Below are 27,973 nucleotides of genomic sequence, written 5' to 3' on the forward strand. Positions count from 1 at the left end.
GTGACTTCAAACATTCAAAGAGTCTGCCTGGCCTAAAGCTATCAATCCATCACAGCAATTGAGCACTTACTGTGTGTACAGCCCTGTACTAAGTTCTTGGGAGAGTACAATAAAACAGTTGGTAGAAATGTTCACTGTCCACAAGGAGCTTACAGTCTAGAGGGGAGAGAGACAGTAAATTACAGCTGTTTACTGTATACCAAAATGGAAAAATGTATAAGGCACAAGAGGTCAGCCAGTCAGTTTCAGGCAGCAGACTGGGTGGGGAAGAAAGGAGAGGCTGTGGTTCCAGGTGGCCAGCAATGCCTCCCTGCAGATAATAATAATAATAATAATGGCATTTGTTAAGTGCTTACTATGTGCAAAACACTGTTCTAAGCGCTGGGGAAGGTACAAGGTGATTAGGTTGTCCCACGTGGGGCTCACAGTCTTAATCCCCATTTTACAGATGAGGTAACTGAGGCCCAGAGAAGTTGTGACTTGCCCAAGGTCACACAGCTGACAATTGGCAGAGCCTGGATTTGAACAAATGTCCGCCCTGGTGTCCTTCCTCTCCACAACAAGGTGTGCATGTGGGACAGTCCCAGCACCATGTTAAGAAATAGTCCTGGGGTGGAAGAGGAAATAAGGGGCTAAAAGCTGGGGAAGGGGGTTATTCCCCCTTTTTCCCCAGGCCAGGGAGACCCTCCCCCACAAAAAACTATTTAGGATCATATTAACTCAGTAGGGACAAATGTGAGAATACCGGGTCCCATTCTGAGAAAGATTTATTTACTTCCTTAAAATGAATTTTGGTCCATCATTTTTATCCGCCTGCTTCTCCCTGTGCCCTCAGAAGTTCTTCTCAAACTAATGGAACATACTTTACTTCATGATCATTACCAAATCTAAAACTGAATGGGGTTATTATCCTGAAAAGGTCATTTCGGGACATTTTAGAAATTCTACCATCCAGGACTGTATTGTGATATTCTACTGGTGATTGAAAAGACACACCTAATCAGCCTTGCTATTACTGCACTATGGGATAATATTTATATTGACTCTCAAAAACACAGGTCTGAATGCCTAAATAAATATCATGTTTGGCTACAAAAACCAATGAAAACTTGAAAAAATTAAATAACTGCAGCAAATATGTAACCAGTCAAAAAAACTCACATGGAATTTTTCCTGAAACTGAAAACATGCTATACCTGCTATCCATCTAAACAAAAACTTTATATGGCGTTTGAAACATTCTAAAGAAAAAAACATTTTTTAGCCACACATTTTTAGAAACTTTGGACATTCTAACTTCCTTTCCAAAATAATCAGATACCTTGCTTTAATGAACCCTTCGTAAAGAACTACAGCATCTTCTTTCTAAACTCTGTAATTCCTCAACCCACACAAAATAATAACAATAAAAATTAATTAAACCTTCTGCAAGCCCGGCCCTCAGACCTAACAACTGAACTACAACTGTTAAAACCACAAGGAGTTTACTTACCGATTAGGTGACAGTCCAATCAGGCATTTTTAGGGCGTCTAACATCCTCAAATCCAGGGGCCGCGAAAGTTTGAATATAAACGCAAAATCTGGGAGAAATAAAATGGATGCTCTGTTCAGTTCTATACAGAAGGTGAACTTGGATCTTAAAGCAAGCCAGGAAGGGATTGCATATCACGACCCTGCGAGAAACTGAAAAAGAAATAGCCAATTCTATTTTCATCGTACGCGAGGGGCAAAATCTTTCAAAAAAGGGAAATAGTAGTAGTTATTGGAGAATGACTGCTTGTCAACATCGCTTAAATCCAGTAGAGGGAACCGTCCTCCACAAAAGCAGGCAAGCGACGAGGGTAAAGCTAAAAAAATCACAGCTTTGAACATCCATCACAAAATAGTTACCACAGGGCAGAACTTGTAGTTCTAAAGAAAAACCACGTTTGAGTTCTAACCCAATCAACAAAGTCTCCACCTGCACTTTGTGGAACATCCTTAATGCTGGGCATGAGCCTTTAAAAAGGACATAATTGTTTAATTGTTTATCCACAGGCCCGGGAGGAAAATCCTAAAACTGCAGGGACCATAAAAATAGTTGGTGGTGGATTCTTCAAGGCCTCTCTGCTCACCACACCACCCAGATCTCCTTCACCGGCTCCCCTGGCTCCCCCCGGCCACTGTCCAGCACAAACGCTGCTTCCACTGTGCAGAAAAGCTCATTGGCAGCTGTCAAGGCATAGGAGGAGAGAGGGCAGGGATGGGAGGAGCCTTTTGGTAGCTACTGCTGTGTTGCACTAAGCAGTCAGCACTTGTAGGGCTGCTGAGCTCTGAGCACCGGCAGGCGAGGGTCTGGTGAGGGAGCTGCCTTCCAAAGATTCACCTCAAACGGCACAGCATCCCAGAGAACCCATCAGGGACCCTCTCTCCTAGACAACCATCACCAGGAGCGAACACCGGAGGGACAAGTCCTGGGAAGGTCCACGAGAAACCTGAGACCCGCCAGCAGCTGAGGGAAGACCAGAAATTGGAGGGGCATCGATTTAATTCCGACACCTTGGTGACGTGCATCCATCTGCCGACACCGAGATCAACTGCGGTGCCCCAGGTAAACCAGATCTAGCGATCAGAGCCAAGAGCCATTCCACCCCAGCCGGAATTTTCCTCCACCTCCATGAAAAAGACCTGCTACCACCAGGAAGCATCCTGCATCCCACTTGGGAAGCTGCTATCCGCACCTGTCGTCCTTCGCGACCTGGTTCTTCTGTCGGCAGCTTCGCTCACCTACGTGGGTGTCCAATAGGTAGGTTCCTGATTCAGCCAGAATTTTCTCTATTTGAACCTGCCAAGAGGGTTCTGCTTTTGGCTCTTGGAAAACTAACGGCCAAACTTTGGTACAACATATAAAGCTGCATTAAGATTCTAGCACCTTCGCAGAAAATGAATGATGCTTCTGCTTCATTTAAAATGTGCCGTAATGCCTCCTGGAAAGATAATTCCTTAAGATCGCTTAGAAAAGTTGCTTAGTTACCTCTGAGGAACTTGGTTAAGAACTGCAATAACTCTGGGGTCCTCATAAACAGTCCTTTGTATAATTTGCAGCTGGTGGAGAAAAGGAAACGAATCGGGTTTGAAAGCTTGAAAGAGTTTGGCCAGGGGACTCTGAGCCCCAGAAGCACTAGGAAACCATTTCCATTTTTATGAACAAGCTTCAGGCCTTTTTTTTTTCTTAATTTCCCATAAGTCTTCACACCTTAGTTTATTTTTTAACAAAACATTTCAATTCACCAGTTCTTGATTTCAAAGCCCATCAGTGAATGGGCTGCTTGTGATACATCTCTCTTGCCCCCCCCACCCCCCACCCGGTTAAAAACCTCAGACTCTACTCTTGAAAAGAGCAATATTAAGAGGAAGAAAAAGGAAAAACAGAAGAGGAGAGTGAGGGAGAGAGAGAGAGAGAGACAAGAGGAGAACCTAAGAAAAGCAAGGAAATGCAACTCTCCTCCAGGTTCCTTCACGGGAAGGAGCCACTAGGAGCCATTGTCCTGCTCGGTGTCCTCGGGCTCCTGTGTGACCTGGGCAGCAGTAGCTTTCTCCGAAACCATCTCCATCCCTCCAGCTTCTTGCAGAGAAGACTAAGTGGTCGGGAGAAGCGGGAAATGCAGCGGGAAATCCTGTCCATTCTAGGCTTGCCTGGCAGGCCGCGGCCCAAAGCCCCCCCGGGGGGCAAGCCGCCTTCCTCGGCCCCGCTCTTCATGCTGGACCTATACCACGCCATGGCCAGCGAGGAAGAAGATGGAGAGGTTGGGGGTGAAACCGAGGTGGCTTGGAGCAGAGGAGTCTCCAGACCTGTTCTGACCAGCTTAAGCACTCAGAGTCCTCCCTTGGGAAGAGTCATCAGTCATGCAGACATGGTCATGAGCTTTGTCAACATGGGTAAGTGTTCGTTCCGAGAGTAATCCATACACCATTAGGAAGGTGGAGGCTGGGAAAGTAAGGAGGAGCTGGGTACCCACAGTACTCCAGACTCCGTTGTTCGAAAGCCAGGGGATCGCGGTCGTTCTGACTGGCCATTCGCTCGATTGATCGTATTGGCTTTGAAGGCTCGCGGATGCCACTGGCTTTTTTGCCATGGCTCAACTCCCCGCCCTTTGCTTTGGTTCCTCCCCAGCCAGATTATAATATGGTTTTTATTGCGTTTTCAATACCACGAGGTTACCTTTTCTCTTTAGTTTTCTCTTTCCTGCCCTACATGAGTCTAATGCTTAGATTTCATTTCTAGTGGTTATGACATGCTACAGAGAAAAGTCAAGACAGAAAAAACTGCATTTACACCAATAAATCTGTTTCCTCTTAGATGGAAAGGTCACCGCGTTTTGGGATTTTGCTTCTCCTCTACATTGGGCTCATTCCCTTACTTTGGGGTCCGCCATATTAACCACAGTTTTACTCTCCGCTATCTCCACATAGTATCAGTCTATCCCTGAGGACCAAAAATCCCTTCATGCTGACACCTTCCAGCTTGATCCTGCAATTATTTGAATCAAAAGTTAAGATTCCCTTTTGGATGAGGTTTCTAATTTATATGGATTTACATTCTACGTCCTTGAGATTTCAACCGCTCCATATCATAGTTATAAGTAAAACATTTTAAAGAATAACAAGGCCAGGTATTTATTCATTCATTCGATCGTATTTATTGAGCACTGTGTGCAGACCACTGTATTAAGCACTTGGGAGAGTGCAAATATAACAATAAACAGATACATTCCCTGTCCACAACGACCTTATAGTCTAGAGGATTGACCTTATGAAGGACCAAAAAAAAAAAACCCAACTAATTCATAAAACTAAAGTTCTATGAAGTTAATATTACAGCTTCATCAGTTTCCCAGCTTGCCATGACTGTGCCCCAGGAACTCATATAATTCAGTAATATTAGCTTTCTATCTGGAAATCATCATCACTGCAAGGGCAGTTAAACTGGATAAACCTGTTAACGAAAGAATTCTGTTTTTCTTCACAGTGTAATATTATGGTTTTGCTGTCATTAAAAATTAATAGTGACATCTCTGTTTATTTTACATATAATTATTGGATATAAGGCATCACTGTGACTGTTACAAACTGGAAATTTTGCAATCTATCCTTAGTAATTACTTGATTTTGATGGAACCAGAACTCTCGATAGCAAACTTCAGGGACAGTATTTTTTATATTTGCCAAAAAACATAGCCACCCTACTTTATTACGAACTTGAAACCTCCTGTAATTAGAACCCTGCTAATTCAGCCCAACTAAAAAAGCTATAGCTTGATGCTGAGCAGTACGTAGTGCAGTAGTTCACAGTAGTCTTTCCCCTCTGGGGAGCATATGTTATTGACTTTATTGATTCTTTGTTTCCATGATTGACTTAAAATGCAAACAGCCCAATTTCTCAGCTCTGCGAAAAGCATAAGGGCCAGGAGAAATACACCCAAAACGTTTTGAACCAGCAAAGTCAATTTGGGCAGCCTCATCACCAATCAAAAGGGTGAAAGATTTCTGAGTCCGGGATGGGGAGTCCTGAGGTCCCACAGCGGGATGGGACAACTCAGCAATATTCACACTTTAAATCAAAACTGGAAACAAAATACCAGAGGTTACTAATTATTGCTGGAATCTAGGCAGGCTGGTTACTGTGCAACACCTTCTCCGGTGTCCTAGTTAAACTGAACTTGTTGCTCTAGTACCATTTAAGGCAAGATTTCCATTAAACAAAGGTTCCTTTTATCCAGAGGACACTCTTCAAGGAGACAAAATTAAATTGCTACCGGGATTTGTTTTTACATTTGAATAAGACACGTAGTGTCACCCTGGGCATGAACTCTAACACCTCGATGCTACTGTGAGAAATCTAACAATCCCGGCCCTGAGCAAAATCATTTCTAGACTCAGCTAAACCTTGCTAGAGAAGAACCTAGATGGTAAAAAAGGGCTGGGAAGGAAATAAAAACTTTCCTTAAAAACTCAAGAAAACTATCAAATTTAAAGATTGAATTCTTTTGAATGTGCACATATGCATCTATTGGGAGAATCAAATGCTTTTTGAACACAAAAAAAGTTCAGGAAAACTTTAGCATAATTTCTAATTTTTTTGAATTTATTGGCCCACAGTAGGGCTTAACTAGGCAGAAAAGGCTCTGTCCTTCACCCTCGGGGCTTTTTTAATCATCAAAAGAAAAAAATGATCAATATAAAGGCCCGGGATAGTCTAGACGATCATGTCGATTATGAAATCAATTATGAAATGTAAATATGAACATGGATTTCAAACAGGATAAAAAAGTTTCTGTACATATGTACGTAGGTAATATTGAAATAAGCCAACAATGCAATAGTACTCATTATTCAAAGGTCTAATTTGCTCTATATTTTAAAAAAAGGGAAAGCATCTTTAATGAAAACACATACACTACAGTCACTCAGATTCTACAGCAAAATCTACCTGCATTTGCATTCCTGTAAGTTTGAAAGAGCCCATTTGGTGGGGATCTTTTTTAGAAAACAGGATAAAGCCCTCACAACATTAATCCTGGGAGCCCTTTACAATTGGTTAAAACCACTGCCACCCTCCCCTCTACAATGAGGATGGTGATAGAAATGGGGACAGAGAACTGTCCTGCCAATAATAGATGCCACTATAATACTAACTTCCATATAAATACCAAAACATACACACCCACACCTAGTCTCCCACACCCAAACTTTCCACACCCATTGCCTCCAGGAGAACTCATCTTTTATGTTGCACTGCATAAGAGAATCCACGGCAGATTAATTATGCCACAGGTATGCTCAAGCATAGAATTTAAGGCTGATTCCAGGTACCTTATTTTCCCAATGGAAAAAGGAATAAAGGGCCTGCTCTCCTGACCACAGGGGAGGTCAGGGAAGAGGCCAAGAAGCAACATTCGAAACCTGATGCGGCTTGAGGGAGTTACCATCCACATAGTGGTTATTTTAGGAAGTAAGGATCTTTGAAGGAGCCACCCATTTTAATGATTTACTTATGACCAAGAATTCCGGAGCTGGGCAGCAAAAGCACCTACTGAGGATGTTTTCTTTCTTTGTCACAGTTAGTGGGTAGGGCCCAGTCAGTGAGAATGACATTCAGAACAAGATTGGGTAATCAAGTTAAAACCGAAAACAGGCTAGGGCTTTGCAAAGAGCCAACTTCCTTTCCCAACGAAACATAAATTGTTGTTTATTTGACAGGTGATCAGGAAGCCCAAATATGTTTTTTTATGGGTACCAACCTTCTGAGACTCAGAAGGCTCCGTGCAAGGGCTAAGTAGACATATAATAATTAATGACTACATTTTAAAGTCTTCACATACGCCATCTCATTAATCCTCCTTAATGTTCCTTTCAAATTGGCTTTAAAGTGGAATATCTTTTTCAAACAAAGCAATTTTACACAGCTTGTCTGAGGTCACGCACGGAACAAGCCAGAGATGGATTTGCACCTTTTATTTACCCCTCCCTCAGCCCCACAGCACTTAAGCACATATCTCCAATTTATTTATTTATAGTAATGTCTGTCTCCCCCTCTAGACTGTAAGCTCGGTATGGGCCGGATCGGTCGTATCTACCTGCTCTATTATACTGTTAGACTGTACTCTCCCAAGCACTTAGTACAGTGCTATGCCCACACAATAAGAGCTCAATAATTATCACGGAGGTCCTGAAAAGGCAATAGTGACCAGGAGATGGATCACCCCATATTGTTCATGCAACGTAACAAGAAACCTTGACCTTGACAGTATCTAGGGCAAGCAAAAAAATTTCATCTTAAAATTCAACAGTTTTGTCTTTACCTTTTCAATTTACACCATTTATTAAGAGCTAATGGAGTTAATTTTTTTTTTAAACTTACCTCGGGTCAGAAGCCAAACCAATGCAGAAAGGACTAACACGCAGATAGTAATTAATGTCTTATTAATGCCTGTCTTCCCCTTTAGACTGTAAACTCATCATGGGCAGAGAACGGGTCGGCTAATTCTGTAATATTGTACTCTCCCAAGCACTTAGTATGCTGCTCTGCAGATAGTAAGTGCTCAGTAAACACCATTGATTGATTGAGAGCATTTTACCAAAACAGATAGTGTTGGTAAAATACCAAAGTTGTGTTGATACCAACACAACTCAGATATCACCTGAGGTCTGATGCCTGAAAAGACAATGTATCCTTAGAAAGTTTCAGTGTTCCAATGCCGCTTTCTGTTTCACCTACCTCGTCCTTCCCTTCCCCAGCTCTCCTCTGCCAATTAAATCAAAACGAAGTGAGAACTACCCAGGACCTTCTTTATGGAACTCACCAGGAGTGATTCTAAAATCCCAAGAAAAAGTACCAAGGCACACAGTTCAAATTAGGGCTTCTTCGAATGAGATTTCGGGGCCCGTGACCCAAACCCACACATGAGAGAAGGGGAATACAATTGGGCATAGAAGGGATGAACAGGTTCACCCAGAGTTGCTGTATGGGTTTGAGGGGCAGAGACTCAAACCCATAAGTGGTGGCAGTTGCTGCCTTAGCATAATCATGGCAGGTTTCAAAAGGAAACAGACCGCAATGCAGTTCACATTGCCTCAGCAGCAAATAACATGCCTTCCAATCTGCAAATGAGAATAATAAATCTGAAATGAAAATAATTTTTCTACTGCTAATAATACCACTTCCCTCATTTGGTGCAAAAGAATATTTGAACCTACTCTATCAAACCCTAGATAGTAAATACAATTGCAGTGAGACCGGACATAAGTGACAGAGATGTCCAGCTCCAAAAGGAGGAAGGTTCCACACTTCTATCATATAATTTTTTTTTTCCCAGAGGCAGCTTTTTATCCAGGTTGAATAATAAAGCTGGAGCAAAATGGAGCTTCCTGGTTATAAAAACCATAGACAAACCCATCTTTGGCAACAAATGAAGGCCAGCAAAAAGCAGACACTTCTAAATAGACAGACTATGTTTTCAGCAGGTCATGAAATAGATTAAAACACTTATTAATATTTTCTGAGGAGATCACTTGGTTTGTAGACAGGAGACCAGCCTTTATCTTTAGAAATTTCTCCTGAGAAATTAGAGGAAAAATTGCTATTCCCTGCAACTTGAACTCCACTATGAGAGGAAGCAAAGATTTACTTTCAAAGCTAGAAGTCAAGACTAGGCTACGTATACGAATTACCTTGCAGAATAACGGAGCCTTTAAATCTTTTCTTTTTCCAGAAAGCTCCTGAGGTTTATTTTTTCCCCTGGTTTCAGCTAAAGGAATGGCATCCTTCATGCAGCTCATTTCAATATATTTTAAGACCTAGGTCACTTGATGTGGTTAAATACGCGAGTGTTTCCTTTTAATTTAGTGTTTGAAATTGTCCTGCAGGTCATTCAGAAGCTTCCAGGACTAGTAATTACAACAGAAGTGTAGTTTATAGGAACAGCACACAAAAAGTATACAATAAGAGGAGACTAAAAATACCATGGAAATAGAAGCTTGGATATTCTTTTCAACTAGGCAGAGATTTCTGGGGAGGGGAAACCATTTAACGACTGAAAATAAATAGATGATAAATTATGCAGAAGTAGGAAAAGGGGGCCTTACAGTTATCAGATGCTATAAGCACCTATCTAAAAACAAGCCATCAATCGTATTTATTGACCACTTATTATGTGCAGAGCACTATGCTGAGTACTGAGAGTAGGAGATGGGCTCGACTATGCTTACCTGGGCCAAAAGTACAAAATCCCTGGCAATCTCTTAAATTGTGTGAAAAAGGTTCCTTCAGAATATTTTCATTATAGAAAAACTCTCAAATACTACCTACAATCATTATCTTTGTATTTCATCAATCAATAAATCAATGGTATCTATTCATTTAATCGTATTTATTGAGTGATTACTGTGTGCAGAGCACTGTACTAAGCGCTTGATGAGAGCTTACTGTGTTCAGAGCCCAGCATTAAGTGCTTGGAAACGTAATATGCAACAGAGTTGGTACATGTGATCCCTACCTACAAGGAGCTTACAGTACATGGGAGAGATAGACATGCAAATAGATTAGGAATGGGGGAAATAGTATATTTACATATCCAGATCTTGGTTTTCATTTTGAATATAAGAAAGGCAAACCAAACATAACCCAAAAAAAATCAAAATCAAAATCATCAATAGCCTCTTTCCAAAGAATCAAAATAAAAACTGGGAGGAATATGGAATTTAGAAAAGGAGCTAGTCATTACACAAATAAAAGAGTCCCAACCTAAAAGTTAAAAGGTTGGAAAAATCCTTAAAGGCAAAACTTGCCATTTATACCTAGAGACTTTCAGTCACAAGCCTGCTGTGTAAACTGGAAGCTATCCACCACTTCCCTGGTTCACATGGAAAAGAAAGCTTGCACCATAAGAGAAGCTAACTCCCGCTATGAGCCTCTTCTGATTTTGAATGCTAACAGTAAACTTGAGCAACTTCAGTAACCAAGGAAACTCACATTTTTTCATTCTTTCTTTCTGGCGAGACTGAAGTTAGATTTCAGACCTAAAGCATAAGAAGGGTGAAGACGGACCCCAAGAGCATTAGGATACAATCCTGGAAAGTCAAACTGGAACTTGGTCACATTCTGGTAACATCCACCGATAAAACAGACGGCTGATGAGAACCACACAAACCAATTTTAATACAGAAATTTCCCCAGAACATAAAGTCTGAGATTTCATCCAAAACCATAACAAGCCTGGTTAATCAATGATTTTCAAAAATGCTACATTTAGAGGAATTCATCCATACATTCACACAGTAAAAATGTGCACGGAACATGTGCTGGTGATTACCAATTGTTTATTTTTCCCATCACCACATAAAAGGAGCCAGAAAAGTAAACTCATTAGAGAGTTCCCAAAGAGGAAGCAGTCTTGGTCTTTTTGAACATTATTTTAGTCTTTCCAAATTTTACAGAAAATAAACAAAGGTGCCTATAGAACTACAGTGCTAATTTTGTACATCTGTAAGAATATGACCACACTTCTACTGACTTACCTCCAAAACAAGACCTCTTGAGGAGGTTATTAGGGCTTCTACTACTGGAAAGCTTTCAACAAGTTTCAGGGATGTTGGCCTCTTATGAAAAAAATCTATTCCCACTGTGATATTTAAAAATCATCTTGGAAAGAACGCATTATTGAAAATCGCTTTGATCCATTCATATGGAAGGGTGAAATCACATAGCCTAAATTTTAACTGTGAGTAGCATAATGGAGGGCCTTGTAATCTAAAATGTACTAATAAGATCCATTTCAATATTTTTGTAATTTCATAGATTTTAAGAAAGTTATAGGCACAGGTGAAAAATGAATGGGAAAAAACTACTTCTATTAACCTTTTACTCTGCACGTAACTTACAAATCCAATTAGGTGAATACATTAGTGGTTGACCATAAGTTGGGTACTTCTGAAGATGTATCAACTCTGGGAGATCTTCAGAAAACCATCTGGTGAACTGCCGTGTGCACTTCAATGATCAATGATATTTACTGAGTATTTAATAATAATAATAATAATGATGGTATTTATTAAGTGCTTACTATGTGCCAAGCACTGTTGTAAGCTCTGGGGTAGATACAAGGTAATCAGGTTGTCCCATGTGGGGCTCACAATCTTAATCCCCATTTTGCAGATGAGGTAACAGGAACAGAGAAGTTAAATAACTTGCCTAAGGTCACACAGCAGACAAGTAGCGGAGCCAGGATTAGAACCCATGACCTTCCAACTCCTAGGCCCGTGCTCCATCTTCTGAGCCACGCCGCTTCTCACTATGCCATGCTGCTTCTCAAGATCACAACGGCTCAATTTAGTTGAAGTGATGAATCTCCAAAAACGTCGATTATTTAATAATAATAATGATAATGATGGTATTTGTTAAGCACTTACTATGTGCCAAGCACTGTTCTCCAGGCTGCTTCCCATGATTATTTGAATCAGTTCATTCCTTTAAAAACTGTGATCATAACTGTGGTATTTGTTATGTGCTTACTTTGTACTAAGCACTGGGGTAGAAACAATGCAATCAGATTCATTCATTCATCCATTCATTCAATCGTATTTATTGAGCACTTACTGTGTGCAGAGCACTGTACTAAGCGCTTGGGAAGTACAAGTTGGCAACATATAGAAATGGTCCCTACCCAACAATGGGCTTACAGTCTAGAAAGGGGAGACAGACAACAAAGATCAGATACAGTCCCTGTTTCATGTAGGACTCACAGTCTTAAGCAGAAGGCAGAACAGACAATGAATCCCTATTTTATGGATGAGAAAACTAAGGCCCAGAGAAGTGAAGTGACTTGCCCAAGGTCACACAGCAGGCAAGTAGCAGAGTCAGAATTAGAACCCAGGTCCTAAGAGAAGCAGCACGGCTTAGTGGAAAGAGCACGGGCTTGGGGAGTCAGAGATCATGGGTTCTAATCCATTTCTGCCATTTGTCAGCTGTGTGACTTGGGGCAAATCACTTAACTTCTCTGTGCCTCAGTTACCTCATCAATAAATTGGAGATGAAGACTGTGAGCTCCACATGGGACAACCTGATTACCTTGTATCTACCCCAGCGCTTAGAACAGTGCTTAGCACATAGTAAGCACGTAACAAATACCATAAAAAAAGGTCCTCTGACTCCGAGTCTGCTCTTCCCACTAGGCCATGCTGCTTCAATCTTCTCATTTTTGAGTTTTCCTGTGGTGACTTTTGCATTCCACTCTATTGTGCAATAGCATTATCTTCCCACATTATGTTACAGGTGAAGCAGCTTGGGTCAGATCAGCACCTCGGTAAGCCAGCTAGACCTAGACCAGGTTTGAAAAATCTCCCTTCAGCCAATTACAGGTCTGAGGGGGAAAGAAGAAGCATGTGCACAATGGCGTGGCTGCAGCTATTCCCATACCAAAAGTAACCCAATCTTCACTTGTATGGGACACTGCTGTGTACGTATTCTTTGGGCCCAGGGCTTCTCTGCCTATACCAATGAATCATATTTATTGTGTGCTGTGTGCACAGCACTGAACTAAACACTTGGAAGAGTAAATAGAGAAAGCAGACATGATCCCTCCCCTCAAGGAGCTTACAAACTAAGTGAGCCTGGACATTCTTCTGGTTTGGTTCCAACTTACTTTCGGCCTGTCGTGGGCCTCAGACATAATGGCCAAGAAGGAATGAGAGAGGGAGGAAGGAGGAAAAAAGAAAGAAAAGAGGCAGGGAAGGGGGGAATACAGAGGGAAAAATAGATGGAGGATTTTGACACCCAAGGTCAGCTGCAGAGAACTAACTCGGACTGGCTTTGCTATAACTGGATACTTAATCTGTCAATTTGTTATTCAGGGGGAAAATTCAGGTTTGAAATAAGAGTTCTTTCAAAGATATTTTAACTGCTCCACATCTAAATATTATAAAAATAAAACTATTATATTGCTATTATAAAACCTTGCTAAATGGTGTGAGTTCACCTGTCCATGTTTCACCTGTCCACATGTTTGGTTTTGTTGTCCACCTGTCCACATGTTTTGTTTTGTTGTCTGTCTCCCCCTTCTAGACTGTGAGCCCATTGTTGGGTAGAGACTGTCTCTATATGTTGCCAACTTGTACTTCCCAAGTGCTTAGTACAATACTCTGCACACAGTAAGCGCTCAATAAATATGACTGACTGAATGAATGAATGTACCAGTAAGACTTTTCAACTATTTACACCTTGTCTCCTACAGTCTGCTGATTGAGGGGCAGGGGTTCCAATGTAAGTGAACTAGGGAGGCATAGAGAGATTTGTTAAAATGCATTGAATTTGGAACTTTTTAAAAAATCACATTTCCTGTCAAATTTCCCGCTATCTTATGCTTATCTGGAACCCACACTAGTGAAAAGATTTCTTGGGCCAGAAATCCCCAGAATTTTACTAGCTTCCAAGATCCAAATGAAGGATTTTTATTTCAGTTTAATTGAAAGTCCAAGACACAGAACCTTCATGTTGACACTATTTTCTTTTAATTTATTCTTTGAAATTACCATCTCAAAACTCGATTTCAATTGCCCCAACCACAAATTAACCTTTCACCTAGAAATGTATAGCACCCAGATTTACAATTCTTGATTTGATCACTACAATAATTTTGCTGTTGTTATATTAGTACAGTTAGCCTCAAGGCTCAAGAGTTCTTTTGACTCTTACAAAAATTTTGCTTGTGAAAGATCTCTAAGCCTGGACCCATTATGATTTAATCATGGAAAACTTTTCTTCAAATACGTTACCTGACGATTTGAGGAGTATAAACTTTAAAAATAGTTTATGAGTTATGTGCATTGTATTTGAAATGGCCTCCTTCAGACAGATGAAGGACAAGGTGGTCTGATTCTAGAAAAACAAAATTTGGTTGAAGACTTAGAGAAGCAGTGTGGCTTAATGGACAGAGCATGGGTTTGGGAGTCAGAGGACGTGGGTTCTAATTCCGGCTCCGCCACTTAGTCTGTTGTGTGACCTAGGGCGTGCCACCGTGGTTTAGTGGAAAGAGCCGAGGCTTGGAAGTCAGAGGTCATGGGTTCTAATCCCGGCTCTGCCACTTGTCAGCTGTGTGATTTTGGGCAAGTCACTTAACTTCTCTGTGCCTCAGTTACTTCATCTGTAAAATGGGGATTAAGACTGTAAGCCCCATGGGGGACAACCTAACTTGTATCTACCCCAGTGCTTAGAATAATGAGCGCTTAACAAATACCATTATTATTATTTTAACTTCTCTGTGCCACATCTGTAAAATGGGGGTGAAGACTGTGAACCCCACGTGGGACAACCTGATTACCTTATATCTCCTCCAGTGCTTAGAACAGTGTTTGGCACATAGTAAGCACTTAAATATGATTATTGTTATTATATTATAATATATATTATATTATAATAATAATAGCATGGCTGGAGCTATTCAGAGCTTCAGAGCAAATCTATAACCATTCATAGGGTGTGTTGTTTTCTTCCTATTTTGTAAAGGGAGATCAAAATGCAAGTTTCTCCTCACCAAATGTATTCTGTAACATCCTTCCACAACACAGCTGTCCATCTTTTGGTGCCAGTCCTACACCACGAGGACAGGAAGTACTCTCCACATCCGCCCCAAGCCGGCCTGCTGGATTCTTTTTTTAAAACATTACTTGTGGTGAGCCCAGTAGCTGGAGGGAGATTTTTTTTAAAAGACACACAGATTCATACTGTAATTAAAATCTCAGTGTTCAGTTTTAGAGCGAGCTATATTACTCACTTCCCTTATATAAACATTCTGTTTACTTGATTCTAGGAGATTCTCATTATTTTAAATGGGCAACTGAAACAAAGAATGAGAGCTCTGAAAAAGAGCCTGGACAATCCAAGCCAATGCCTACATAGTCAAAAAGAAGCAGAGGAATGAGAGCGTTATCTGGACAATTCAGACAAAAACCTCTCCCCTAAAATACCCAGGAAATGGGTCCCAGATGTTTGATGGTCTTTTGGAGATTCTCCCATTTACAGTTCCTTATAAACTGAACCCCAATACACTTAAGTTAAATATTTAGTTTCAGAAAGTCAATCATTCAGCTAAATGATAAGTCTGTAGTGACAAATGAGAAGTAGCATGGCCTAGTGGAGACAGCACATGTCTGGGAGTCAGAAGGACCTGGATTCCAATCCCAGCTCTGCCGATTACTTGCTGTTCATTCATTCATTCAATCGTATTTATTGAGCGCTTACTGTGTGCAGAGCACTGTACAAAGCGCTTGGGATGTACAAGTTGGCAACATATAGGGACAGTCCCTACCCAACAATGGGCTCACAGTCTAGAAGGGGGAGACAGACAACAAAACAAAACATGTGGACAGGTGTCAAGCTGTCAGAACAAATAGAATTAAAGCTAAATGAACATCATTAACAAAATAAATAGAATAGTAAATACTCAGTTTCCTCAACTGCAAAATGGGGATACCTGTTTTTCCTCCTACAGGGACAAGGTCCGATCTATTTACCTACCCCAGCGCTTAGAACAGCATTTGACACACAGTAAGCGTTTAACAAATATGATTTAAAAAATGCTTACTTTTCCACAGTCACCTATTTATGTCATTCAAGGCCACTCTATGGTAAAGCACTCAAATATCATCCATCGATTGACTGATTAAAGGTTTCTGCCTTTAATACTGGGGTTACATTCTGTCAAAAGTCAATGCAAAGTGAATCAGTGTACACCGAATTTAAGTTTCACATTGATAAAATAGGGCTAAATCCATTACACTAAGCCAAGCCCCCTCACCCTAAGCTCTGCTCAAATAAATATCACCGATTGATTAACTGAACTAAGACAAACCAGGCACTTGCATAGACACAGCAGTACTGAGCTCTCTGACCTCTGCCTTGGGCTTCATGAAGTAGGGCGTGTTTAAACTGAGTCCACTTGAGTGTCCCCCTTAGAGGCATGGTCAGAGAATCTCCAGAGGGATGCGAACTTTTTCAGTTTGAGGGGGAAAAGGGGCAGCAGGCAGAATTGATGAAACTTGTAAATTCTGCCCCTTAATCTCTCTGTCGCACACTTGATTCTCTACCTCCACCTTCCCACCTCTCCCAGTGGGACTCCGAACAGGCCCGGGCTGAAGACTTCACCTGGCTCCAATCCCAGTGCCCTGGAGATTCCAGAGAAATGCCTCCATTGGGTGTCAAGGGGAAGAATGAAGGAGGAGTGTTGGTAACCTGGGCGAGACTGCTCCTAATAATTAATGATAATAATTGCAGTATTTGTTAAGCACTTACTACATGCCAGACACTGTTCTAAGCGCTGGGGTTGTACTTTCCAAGTGCTTCACAAAGTGCTCAATAAATACCTTCGATGATGAGAGGACAGACTTTGAGCCCCATTGGGGACAGGGACTGTGTCTGATCTGATTGTGGTGTTTCTAACCCAGTGCTCTGTACACTGCTTCTAGACTGTGAGCCCGTTGTTGGGTAGGGCTTGGCTCTATTTGTTGCCGAATTGTACTTTCCAAGCACTTAGTACAGTGCTCTGCACACAGTAAGCATTCAGTAAACATGATTGAATGAATGAATACAAACGAATCGGGTTGGACCCAGGACAGGGTCCCACCTGAGTCTCACGGCCTCAACCCTCATTTTAGAACAGTGCTTGGCACACAGTAAGAGCTCAACAAATACCATTATTATTATTTTACAGAGGAGGTCACCAAGGCCCAGAAAAGTGAAGTGACCTGTCCAAGGTCGCAAAGCAGACAAGTGGAGGGGCCAGGATTAGAACCCACGACCTTCTGACTCCCGGGCCTGGGCTCTATCCAATAGGCCACGCTGTTTCTCTCCCACCACCCCCACAGGGAAGCTGTTCTTTATAGGGTCCCACTTGCTAGGATTGGGGGAGCCCACTGGGGTACGAGGCCTGGAGCAAGTCCAATTGGCTCTTCCCTCCAGACAGCCATGGCCACAGTTAAAACAGGTGGTGCCCCAACCAGACATGGGCACGTGCCTTTTCTCTTCCGCTGTGGCTTAGCGGAGGAGGGAGGGAAGGGGGACCAGTAGACTCTGCCAAACCTCCTGAGGCTTGAACTCAATCCTCCAAAGTCCCCCCCCACCACAAGCCACAACTGAATAGACCTCTTGCAAGGAAGGTTTTGTCAAGCCATCTGAAACTAGAGCCGAGGAGAACCAACTCAGCCTGCATTTTCCCTGAGCTGCAAGCTCGACTGTGGATCTCGGAACCAACCCCATGAAAAATTAAACTTTGGATAGAAAAGGAAAATCAGCCCTCCTCCGAACCCACACAGCAATAACCTAGGTAAACCAAGAGAGACCCATATCTCCAAAAAAAACTGTTGTAGAAATTTTTAGTTCTTTCTGGTAAATTTTGTCTCTGAGCCAACCCATCACATTTTGGTGAAACTGAGCCTCTTCTGGAAGCTTCTCTCGTCTTGGTTGCTATTATCTTTAAAAATAGCTACCTAACAAATAATACAATCTTTGTCCTTCCTGAACCTGTAACTATTTACATACAGGGAGGGACTTCTCAGTTGTAAATCAAATTAAGAGACACCCAATTTTCAGGTAAGAATGAAATGACTCACACTATCAACAATAACACAACATTTTGGGGATCCCTGCATGGGGTAAATTCCAAAAGGATGCAATAAGGAAATAGTGTTTTCATTAAGCCCAAGCTCAGTGTCCAAACCACACACTATTATGCTCTTCCCTGCCCCCTCTCAGGGCTGAAACACACAAAATAAACAAGACACAAGATGTTTTCTTCAGGTTCATGTATAAATGAGCCCCTAAAATCTGTTTTTCTAAGTTGTTGGGAAATAGTGTGCCTGAGAAGCAATACTTGGCATACAAAGAAAGGAGTTTAAAAACAAGAAGAAAAGGTTTTCTTCTCCATTCACTTCTCTTAATGACTTGAAAAAAGAAGGTCTGACCTGATCAACTTGGATCTCAGCGCTCACAACAGTGCTTGACACCTAGTAAGCACTGGACAAACACAATAATCATAAACAGAATGAGGCGAAAGGCCTAATATATCACTATCAAAATAAACATCCTTCCTTCCTTACCTTAGCCTGCACTAAAGTTTCTGTCTTAACTTCGTGTAGTTTCTGGTCAAGGATCCCCACCTTCTTTAACCTGGGGCTTGCTTTAAGAACCCAATGTCTCCCCCAGATCAGTTCCAGGCAAGCTCCAGGAAAGCCTGCCATGTAACCCTTCTGCAGAACTGGACAATTGCAGGAGTGTGCACCAGGCACAAAGAGTTTTATGTTCATTGCGGTTGGGCGAGATGCTTCTCTACAGATTCCGCCCTAATACGGTATGAAGAAAAACAATTCGCAAGTCTGCTTTTCCCTGCAACTAACTGGGACTGCCCCTTCACTGCTTCGAGTGACTTTTCACCCATCAAAGAATCTCAATCCTTCACCCCTCCTTTCCAATGCCATGGAAATCATCTAATGTTCATTAGGGCTCCATCTCTGGCAGTGTATAAATATCCAAAGATGCTGGGAAGATACTTGACCTTTGTATTCAGAGATGACGGGACTGATGATTATCATTACCTGTGACTGTGGGTGTAACTGGAAACACCAATGTGCGAACAATAGTCCTTTCCACATTGTGCACACTATGACTGTCCTTTGGTTTGTGGCTACTTCCACCATTTACCGTATCTGCTGCTATTTTTGTTATGCCTCAGGCTTGGATTCTACTCAAAGGGCTTTATTTAGGAATTCTCTCCATTCCAGGTGGATCTGGGCTGTTGTTTTTCATGTAAACTGTAACTTTGTTGTGGGCAGGGACTACGTCTACTGAGTTACACTGTACTTTCCCAAGCACTTAGTACAGTGCCCAGCACACAATAAATCCTCAATAAATGCCACTGGTTGAGATCTCACTTTATTAGCTATTATGTTCTCCTGAATCTTTAAAGCATTCCTTTAACCAACCCTGCTTAGTGGTTGCCTCACTTCAAATCACAAATCGCCAGCTACCTGGATATCCTCCTTTCATCTAAACCCCTCACCCATCTTGCCCAGTAGAACTGTGCTGCTATGAGCATCTCTGAAAGGCTAATAAACTGGGCTGTCCTCCAGGGCTTCAGTGAGCATATGGTTGGAGAGGCTGGCAGAACAAGTGTGGCATCAACCTGGCTTCAAGCTCCAGACAAAAACTGATGGTATACAAACGTAAAGTAGTTTTCAATTGCCGATACTGTAGAACGGTGCTACTGTACCCGGTCCAAGAATAATAATAATAGTAACAACAAATTATCAATAATTGTATGACATTACACCATCATTCATTATATTATTTTATCATTCATCATAACGATAATGATTATTGTGGTTTTTATATTATTGTCCATTATATTATATTATTATTAATAATAGTAATATCTGTTACCTGTTTACTATTTCATTCATTCATATTTATTGAGCACTTACTGTGTGCAGAGCACTGTACTAAAAGCTTGGAAAATACAATTCAGCAACAAAGAGACAGTCCCTACCCAACAACGGGTTCACAGTCTAGAAGCAATGTACAAAGCACTGGGTTAGAAACAACACAATCAGATCAGACACAGTCCTTGTCCCAAATGGGGTTCACAATCGAAGTCCTATCACCATCAAAGGTATTTATTGAGCACTTACTCTGTGAAGAGCACTGTACTGGGTGCTTAGAGAGTACATTACAAAAGAGTGGGCAGACACATTCCCTGCCCATGATGAGGTTACATTCAAATGTCAGATCAGCTGCTTCACTGGTGCCACCTTTACATCATACCTTATTCTGGCTATTAGCAGAAGCTGAATGGCAGCTGAACAGATGTGCCAATATCACAATAAATCTTTATCATTTTACTTTTGTGGCACTTTATTAAGCATTATAAAAGAACTCTTTTTGCAATGTTCTCATAGGAGGTGGGACCCCTCCACTCTAAGCGTTTAATGATCTAGATGTGCAGGGTTGTAAACAAACAAACCAAAAATAGAAGCAGCGGAGGATTTTTTGCCAACTTTTTATTATTATTTTTGGACATCTGGAAGTTTCTTGGCGTAATTCATTTAGAACGCAAGGTCATCACCGTACTTCACGAGTATCCGCTCAACTGATAAACTACCGAGTTGAGGCACTTCCACGGACTCGAGATTCAGTCTAGCAATGCTGCTGGAGTCTTAAATCCCAAGATAGAGGAAATCTCAAGGCCAAGGTGCTTTCCAAGGTTAATGTGAAACTGTGTTTGTCAGTTTATAAAATTATCCCTAGGACACATAAATCAATTGCTTTAATTAATTAATGCCAGACCTAAGCCTCTGACTGGCACTCCGTGATGTTGCCAGTAAAATGTAAGTAAATACAATTCAAATTTTATTACAGCTTCTCTTTGAAGAGCGATTGGTTTTGAAAAGTAATATCCAGTGTGCACATCTGAATAGAAAACAGTCTAGCCCAACTATTAAGGCAAGTAGTCGCCAACCCACTCTCTGCACTTTGAGCTCATCTGTGTGATCTTGGGCAAATCACCATGCCTCAGTTACTTCATCTGTAAAATGGGGATTGAGACTGTGAGCCTGATGTGGGATGTGGACTGTGCCAACCTGATTTGCTTGTATCCACCCCAACGCTTAGTACATTGCCCGGCATAGAGAGAACACTTAACAAATACCACAATTAATATTATTATCATATATCCCTCCTTCCCCCTTTACACCACTCTTCCCATCTTCAAAACCTTCTCTGAAATCACATCTTTTCCAAGAGGCCTTCCCTAAGCTTTCATTTCCCCTATCTGCCCTCCCCTCACTATACACCTAGCTGTGGACCCCTTAAGCACTTCAACAGTCACCCCAGCCCACGACACTTTTGCACATATCCAAATAGCTCTATTACTTACCCTGTCTATCATTTATTTTAATGTCGGTCTCCTCCTGTAGAATATAAGTACCTTCTTGGCAGGAATCGCCTCTACCAATTCTATTACACTGTACTTTCCCAAGGGCTTAGTCCAGTGTTCTGCACACAGTCGGTACTCAATAAATACCATCGACTGATTTTTAAAAAAGCTATCAGTTAATCTAAAGGAAAGCTAAGGAGTACCTTATAATTTAAACAACCCAATGCCAGGGCAAAAGCATAAATACGGGCCCATAATATGAAAAAATAAGCTACGCATATAAATGGATTCTCTCACACATTGTAGATGAAAACTGACATCACTGATAGTGCCTAATTAGTGAAAGACACCTGAAAAATGAAATGACTGGAAAATGTTAAAATGTTTCAACCAGTAACATGTTTTTAAAAATTATCGGCCTAGTCATTGTTGAGACCACTACATTACCTTGCATTTGTATTGTCATGTTTCCAATTTTTTCTTTTCCAGTTGAACATGACCGAGATATATTCCACCAGAAACCCTACTGGAAAGAGTTTAGATTTGACTTGACCCAAATTCCAACAGGGGAATCTGTGACAGCAGCTGAATTCCGGATTTACAAGATGCGAAGTTTCACTCGTCACATTAACAAAACTCTTCATATCAGCATATATGAGATAATCAAGGAACAATCTAACAGGTGCAGTTTTACATTAAGAACCAAATACTTCACTAATAAAGCACCCATATGAAGGACCATATTCATCATTTTCAAATTCCCAGGGATTTCCTGTGAGCTAAATCACTTTCAGACCAAAGAATTTTCCAGAATAGATGAATTGGCTACCAGAGGCTACTGAGCAGGATGTGAACCTGTCTGATCCTCAATATTTCACACTATTGGAAGAAAGGAAGCAAGGTTTTTCAGGTTCCTCCTTAGATAATTAGAAATGCAACTTGAACTTATTCATGAGATGCTGTTTTTCCCCCCACCTCTTTTCAACAGGGAATCTGATTTGTTCCTGTTAGATATTCAAGAACTTCGAGCTGGTGATGAAGGCTGGTTGGTTTTTGATGTCACAGCAGCCAGCAACCACTGGTTATTAAATCGTAGAAATAACCTTGGACTGCGACTTTACGTAGAAACTGACGATGGTAAGATTAGTATCAGATTATCAGAAGTTTCTTGAAGTAGGGCATTAGAAATTCGATTAATTATGACAGAATTAACTAGCTCTGAACAGAGTTCATAGTCAGTTCCTGAATTTCATTTTGGAAAATTGGGAAGTTATTTTAAAAATAATTCTCCAATACCTTTTAGTTTATAAAAGCCAAACTCCAAAAAATGTACCATGAAGAACTTCAACATTCATAGCACGAACCTCCGCAAGATGCAATCAGAAACCTATGAGTCCGTGTAAATAGTTTCTTCAGAGGCAGTACGCCTATTTGAGGGAACAGAAAAATAAACCATCCATACTGCCAGACTTCTGCTGAGAATATACTGGGAACATTGAACTGGTCTAAATTAACCTCACACAGTAAGGACCTTCAATGATGTTATCCCTCTAGACTGTAAGCTTGTTGTGGGCAGGGAATGCATCTGCCAGCTCTGTTTTATTGTGCTCTCCCAAGTACTTAACTCAGTGTTCTAGACATAGTAAGCATTCAATAAAAGAGGACAGTAGTGAGCAAAAGAAAGGGTTACAGTCATAAGGGAAGTGTTCTTGAGGTCAAAATTCTCAGGGCTGACCTCAAGGTGAGCAAGAACCTGGCATCTTGGGGTCACCACACCCTAAGCAACACTTTTTCTTTGAAGAGGTTAAAAAGGAGCACTCTTCTCTTCCCCAAACCACATAGACTCCTTTTTAAAAATCTTTAAATTGGCAGCTCAGACTGGAGTATCGGTAGACTGTAAGCTCATTTTTTAAAATGGTATTTATTAAGCACTTACTGTGTGCCAGAAACCGTACTAAGAGCTGGGGTAGAGACAAGCTGGTCAGGTTGGACACAGTCCATGTCCCACATGGGCTTACAGTCTTCATCCACATTTTACAGATGAAGGTATTTGGGGCTCAGAGAAGTTAAGTGACTTGCCCAAGGACACACGGCAGACAAGTACTGGAGCTAGGATTAGAACCCAGCTCCTCTGACTCTGGGGCCCTTGCTCTTTCCACTAGGCTACACTGCTTCACGGTGCTCATTGTGAGCAAGGAGTCTACCAACTCTGATGTACTGTACTCTCCCAAGCATTTAATGAAGTATTCTGCACACAGTAAGCACTCAAATACCATTGGTTAATTATAGTACTAAGCCCTTACAGTACGCTGAGCACTATACTAGGTGCTTGGAGAACATACAGAAGCATAAGATGTGATTTGATTCCCTGCTTTTGTGAAGCTTACAATCTAATGAAGTGGCATCATAGTCACTTCAAACAGAAATAGTATAGCCACCCTGATGAATTCAGAGCAGTGGATGGGCAAGGTGGGGAGGGAAGTGGGGAAGGTGAGGGGATCAAAGCAGGCTAGTAACAAGTGAATAATAGCAGTGGAGGTGTACCCATATTACAAATATTATTTTCACCTCACTCTTAGCCTGGTCCAGATTGCAGACCATTTACTCTGGCTTCCTACCCCAATTCTATTGTTCTGTTGAAAACAGTGGAAAGTGGACTTTTACTGCAGTGAATGGATGCCTAAGTGCAAAACTGGGCAAAGGAGGAGCAAAAATGGGGACAGGTAGGGATGAAAACAGAAGGAATTTCAAAACAAAAAAAAAAGACAGACCAGTTCAAAATTGAAGGATAGCAGTGGAAGTCAATAAAACAAGCATAGAGATTACTGAAAAGGCAAAAGATGTCAGACTTTCTGGCTAATCCTTATTTCCCTCATTGTTATCCTTTAGCTGAGTAGACGAATCACATAATTACACAGAAAAAAAATGTATTTTCTTTTCTGATTGTCCCAGGACACAGTGTGGATCCCGGATTAGCTGGACTCTTAGGTCGGCAAGGCCCACGTTCCAAGCAACCTTTTATGGTCACTTTTTTCAGGGCAAACCAGAATCCAATCCGGGCTACTCGGGCAGTCAAACACCTGAAGAAGAGACAGCCAAAAAAGACAAACGACTTACCACACCCAAACAAACTCCCAGGAATTTTCGGTAAGAAAAATTATGGGGAGAAAAAAACCCAAAACAAAATAGTAGAACCGCTGCAAGAATGATCAATGGAAGCTTCCAGAGAATGATTAAAGAGGGCGAAACACTGGGTCAGGAATGACGATTAATGACTCAAACAACAAAAATGAGCCCTGACCTAATCAGTCACGGCAGGCTTAAATAATTTAATAAATCCTCCCTTCCTCTATCTTAAGGGTCAGTATATCTGTGAATGATTGAAAAGAGAATTCTGAAAGACCTGCAAATTTTCTATTCCTCTAGATGATATTCATTCTACCGATGGCAGGCAAGTTTGCCGAAGGCATGAGCTCTATGTTAGCTTTCAGGACCTAGGATGGCTGGTAATTTTTCTTTTCCTTATTTCTTAATCAATTCTTCCAAGAGTTTTAAATATATTAGCCCACCAGATGTAGCCCACTAAAATTCAAAATCAAACCGAGGTGAAGGTAGGATGAAATAAGAGCAGAATCCACATTTAGATTTAATGCCTAATGGAAAGATCCAGATAAGAGAAGCAGCATGGCTTAGCGGAAAGAGCACGGGCTTGGGAGTTAGAGGTTGTGGGTTTTAATCCCGGCTTCGCTTCTTGTCAGCTGTGTGACTTTGGGCAAGTCACTTAACTTCTCTGTGCCCCAGTTACCTCATCTGGAAAATGGGGATTAAAACTGTGAACCCCACAAGGGACAACCTTGTATCTACCCCAGCGCTTAGAACCATGCTTGGCACTCAGTAAGTGCTTAATACCACTATTATTATTATTATAATGATGTGATTTATTAACCTATGCTAAGCACTGGGGTAGATACAATGTCATCAGTTGGACACAGTTTCTTGCCCACACAGGGCTCACAGACCAAGTGCTTAGTACAGTGCTTTGCACACAGTAAGGACTCAATACATACGACTGAATAAGAAGGAGGGAGAACAGGTAGTTTAACCCCTTTTTGCAGATGAGGAAACTGAAAAGCAGAGAAGTGACTTATCCAAGATAACAACGGGAGGCAATTGGCACTCCTTGAACTAAAACCTGGATTCTCAACTCCCAGACCCATGCACTTTCCATTAGGCCACATGGTCTCCCCAGTGAGTAGTCTGACTCAATTCACCCTTAGGCGAATTTCAACATCACTGGCATCTTCCTTGAGTTTGGAGGATAACCATATTTATTGTCTGACTGTTCCTGAAGATGGAATTGCATTGAAGGAATAGATGTATGGTGTTAGATTGAAAAACAAGTTCTTGGAACTGTGATTAATTAACTTTATTCTTCTAGGATTGGGTCATTGCACCCCAAGGATATTCTGCTTATTACTGTGAAGGAGAATGTGCTTTTCCTCTAGATTCTTGCATGAATGCAACCAATCACGCCATCCTGCAGTCACTGGTTAGTATCTGCACTTTCAGTTTTCAGGATTTTGGTTTGCCCTACAAAGGGAAGTTAAGCTGCCATCTTTCAAACACTGAAAAGGATAAAAATGAAACTGTAAAAAAGCAAACTGGAAGCAAGTGAGGATGCAACCAAAAAAGGGCAACTGAAGGAAAGCTAGATTTACATTTTAAATCTGCACAGCTGGTTTAGGGTTTTCAAATGCAATCAGCATGAATAATTTTCCACACACCTATAAATTCTTATTCTACCTAAAGGCATGATTTACTTTAATGGGAGAGTAGACATACTCTTATTTCAACCAACTTTTTCGGGGGGGAGGCGGGAGGGTCATACAGTATAGAGTGATGTTTTTTCCCCCCTCATTCTGCCAAGGAAGTCTGACCTCCAATAGCATACCTTGAATAAGACTTATTCCACTATGTGGGACTTCTTTTTTGGATTGTCTACCACTTTTATTCCCCAAACTGTGAACTGACATTCCTAATCCTCCCAAATAACCATCCCTAGCAGTTTAAAATCTGTAATGAGAAGGGAAGGACTCTGCAGAACTATGATATTAGTTTCAGGTCAGAATTATAAATTCTAAGGAGAGTGATGAAAATGCCCAGCTTGACATCTGGAGTTAAGAAAATCATACTGCAACAGGTCCTACTGCCCAAAGCAAGCACTATTCAAAACAAAACATTACCGTCCAAAATTAGAAATTCTGACGTTTCCTGACCTCTCCTCTTCTCTTATTCCCTTGTGCGCTGCTCATACTTGCTCCTTCATTCATCCTCCCTCTCTTCCCCACAGTATATAGCTGTATATATCTGTAATTTATTATTTTATCTATTCATTTTTTATTAATGTTTGTCTCCCCCTCTAAACTGTGAGCTCATTGTGGGCTTGGAATGTGTCTGCACTCTCCCAAGTGCTTAGTACAGTGCTTTGCACACAGTAAGCGCTCAATAAATATGATTATTAATAATAACAATTGACAGGGTCCTGGGGTCCCCCCCTTTATATAGTAATTGTCAGGCTACTTGACTTACATTACACGAAGCTTTAGTTCCCGGAAGGCTCATTTTAGCACCAAAAGAATGACTCAAAGCAGCATCACCCTCAGAAAGGAGAAAATTACCCATACTTTAATATCTGCCCAGCAAACTTCAGGTTTCGATATCAAATGCTGCCACGATAAATTTTAAGTGATACTGCTCCTGAGATACATATAATAAATATTAAATAGTTTACATACCTACAAGTAACCAAAATAAAAAACGTTTAAAGCTGTATTTCCTTACCTGCGCCTTTCCTAACTGGGTTTAGTCTATTTAGCGACACAGAATGCTGCAAAGAAATCTCAGTTTAACTTATGGGCTGCCCTGCAAGAGTGCTGCCATGAGAAGGATTCCAATGTAAACTGCAGCACAGCCCTGCCAAAAGTTTAGAATAAATATTTTTAGGAAAGCTGAAAATAATCTACTCATTCAATCGGACCCTTTTTTGCAGGTAAGGGCTGTTTTTTGAAGCTTTTTCGTTTTGCTAAATCTCAAACCACATGTTGATCTTTTAAACAGCTAGTTTCTCATTGCTGAAAAGTTCTCTACCCTGCTAGGATTATGTATTCTGGTAATCGTTCGTCAAAAGTAAAGCTAGCCACGCTAATGTGTTTGCCTCCTTAGGTTCACCTGATGAAGCCTGAAACCGTCCCCAAGGCCTGCTGTGCTCCCACCAAACTTAGCGCAACTTCGGTCCTTTATTATGACAACAACAACAACGTTATCCTCAAAAAGCACCGAAATATGGTTGTGAAATCATGTGGCTGTCACTGAAAGTCCCTGAGGAAATGTAAGCTGCATTTTTAAGAAAAAAAACACCTTAGCAGGTCTGAATCACAGGTAATTGTTGCCAAAATACAGAACGGGGAAACTTCTAGTTATAAATAAAAGGCATGTAAAACTACCTTTCCATTCTTAA

The 27,973-nt window shown here is 41.2% G+C and overlaps 1 protein-coding gene across 1 annotated transcript; it reads left to right on the forward strand.

Moving 5' to 3' along the window:
• The first annotated feature begins 3,474 nt into the window (after window positions 1-3,474).
• On the forward strand, window positions 3,475-27,938 carry LOC119938500 (bone morphogenetic protein 8A-like). The gene is made up of 7 exons (XM_038758344.1): window positions 3,475-3,919; window positions 21,946-22,138; window positions 22,445-22,593; window positions 24,409-24,603; window positions 24,883-24,962; window positions 25,895-26,005; window positions 27,679-27,938. Exons 1-7 carry the CDS (start codon window positions 3,475-3,477, stop codon window positions 27,826-27,828), a joined length of 1,323 nt encoding a protein of 440 aa, XP_038614272.1. The 3' UTR covers window positions 27,829-27,938.
• The last annotated feature ends 35 nt before the right edge of the window (window positions 27,939-27,973 follow it).

The sequence above is a fragment of the Tachyglossus aculeatus genome, chromosome 16 (genome assembly GCF_015852505.1).
Source record: "Tachyglossus aculeatus isolate mTacAcu1 chromosome 16, mTacAcu1.pri, whole genome shotgun sequence".
NCBI lineage: Eukaryota > Metazoa > Chordata > Mammalia > Monotremata > Tachyglossidae > Tachyglossus > Tachyglossus aculeatus.

Excerpts from the sequence above, each read along its gene's own strand:
- LOC119938500 (XM_038758344.1), top strand. The coding sequence starts at position 3,475 with ATGCAACTCTCCTCCAGGTTCCTTCACGGGAAGGAGCCACTAGGAGCC. Across the intron at positions 22,139-22,444 it reads ATCAAGGAACAATCTAACAG|GGAATCTGATTTGTTCCTGT; the intron begins GTGCAGTTTTAC and ends TCTTTTCAACAG. Across the intron at positions 24,604-24,882 it reads CAAACTCCCAGGAATTTTCG|ATGATATTCATTCTACCGAT; the intron begins GTAAGAAAAATT and ends CTATTCCTCTAG.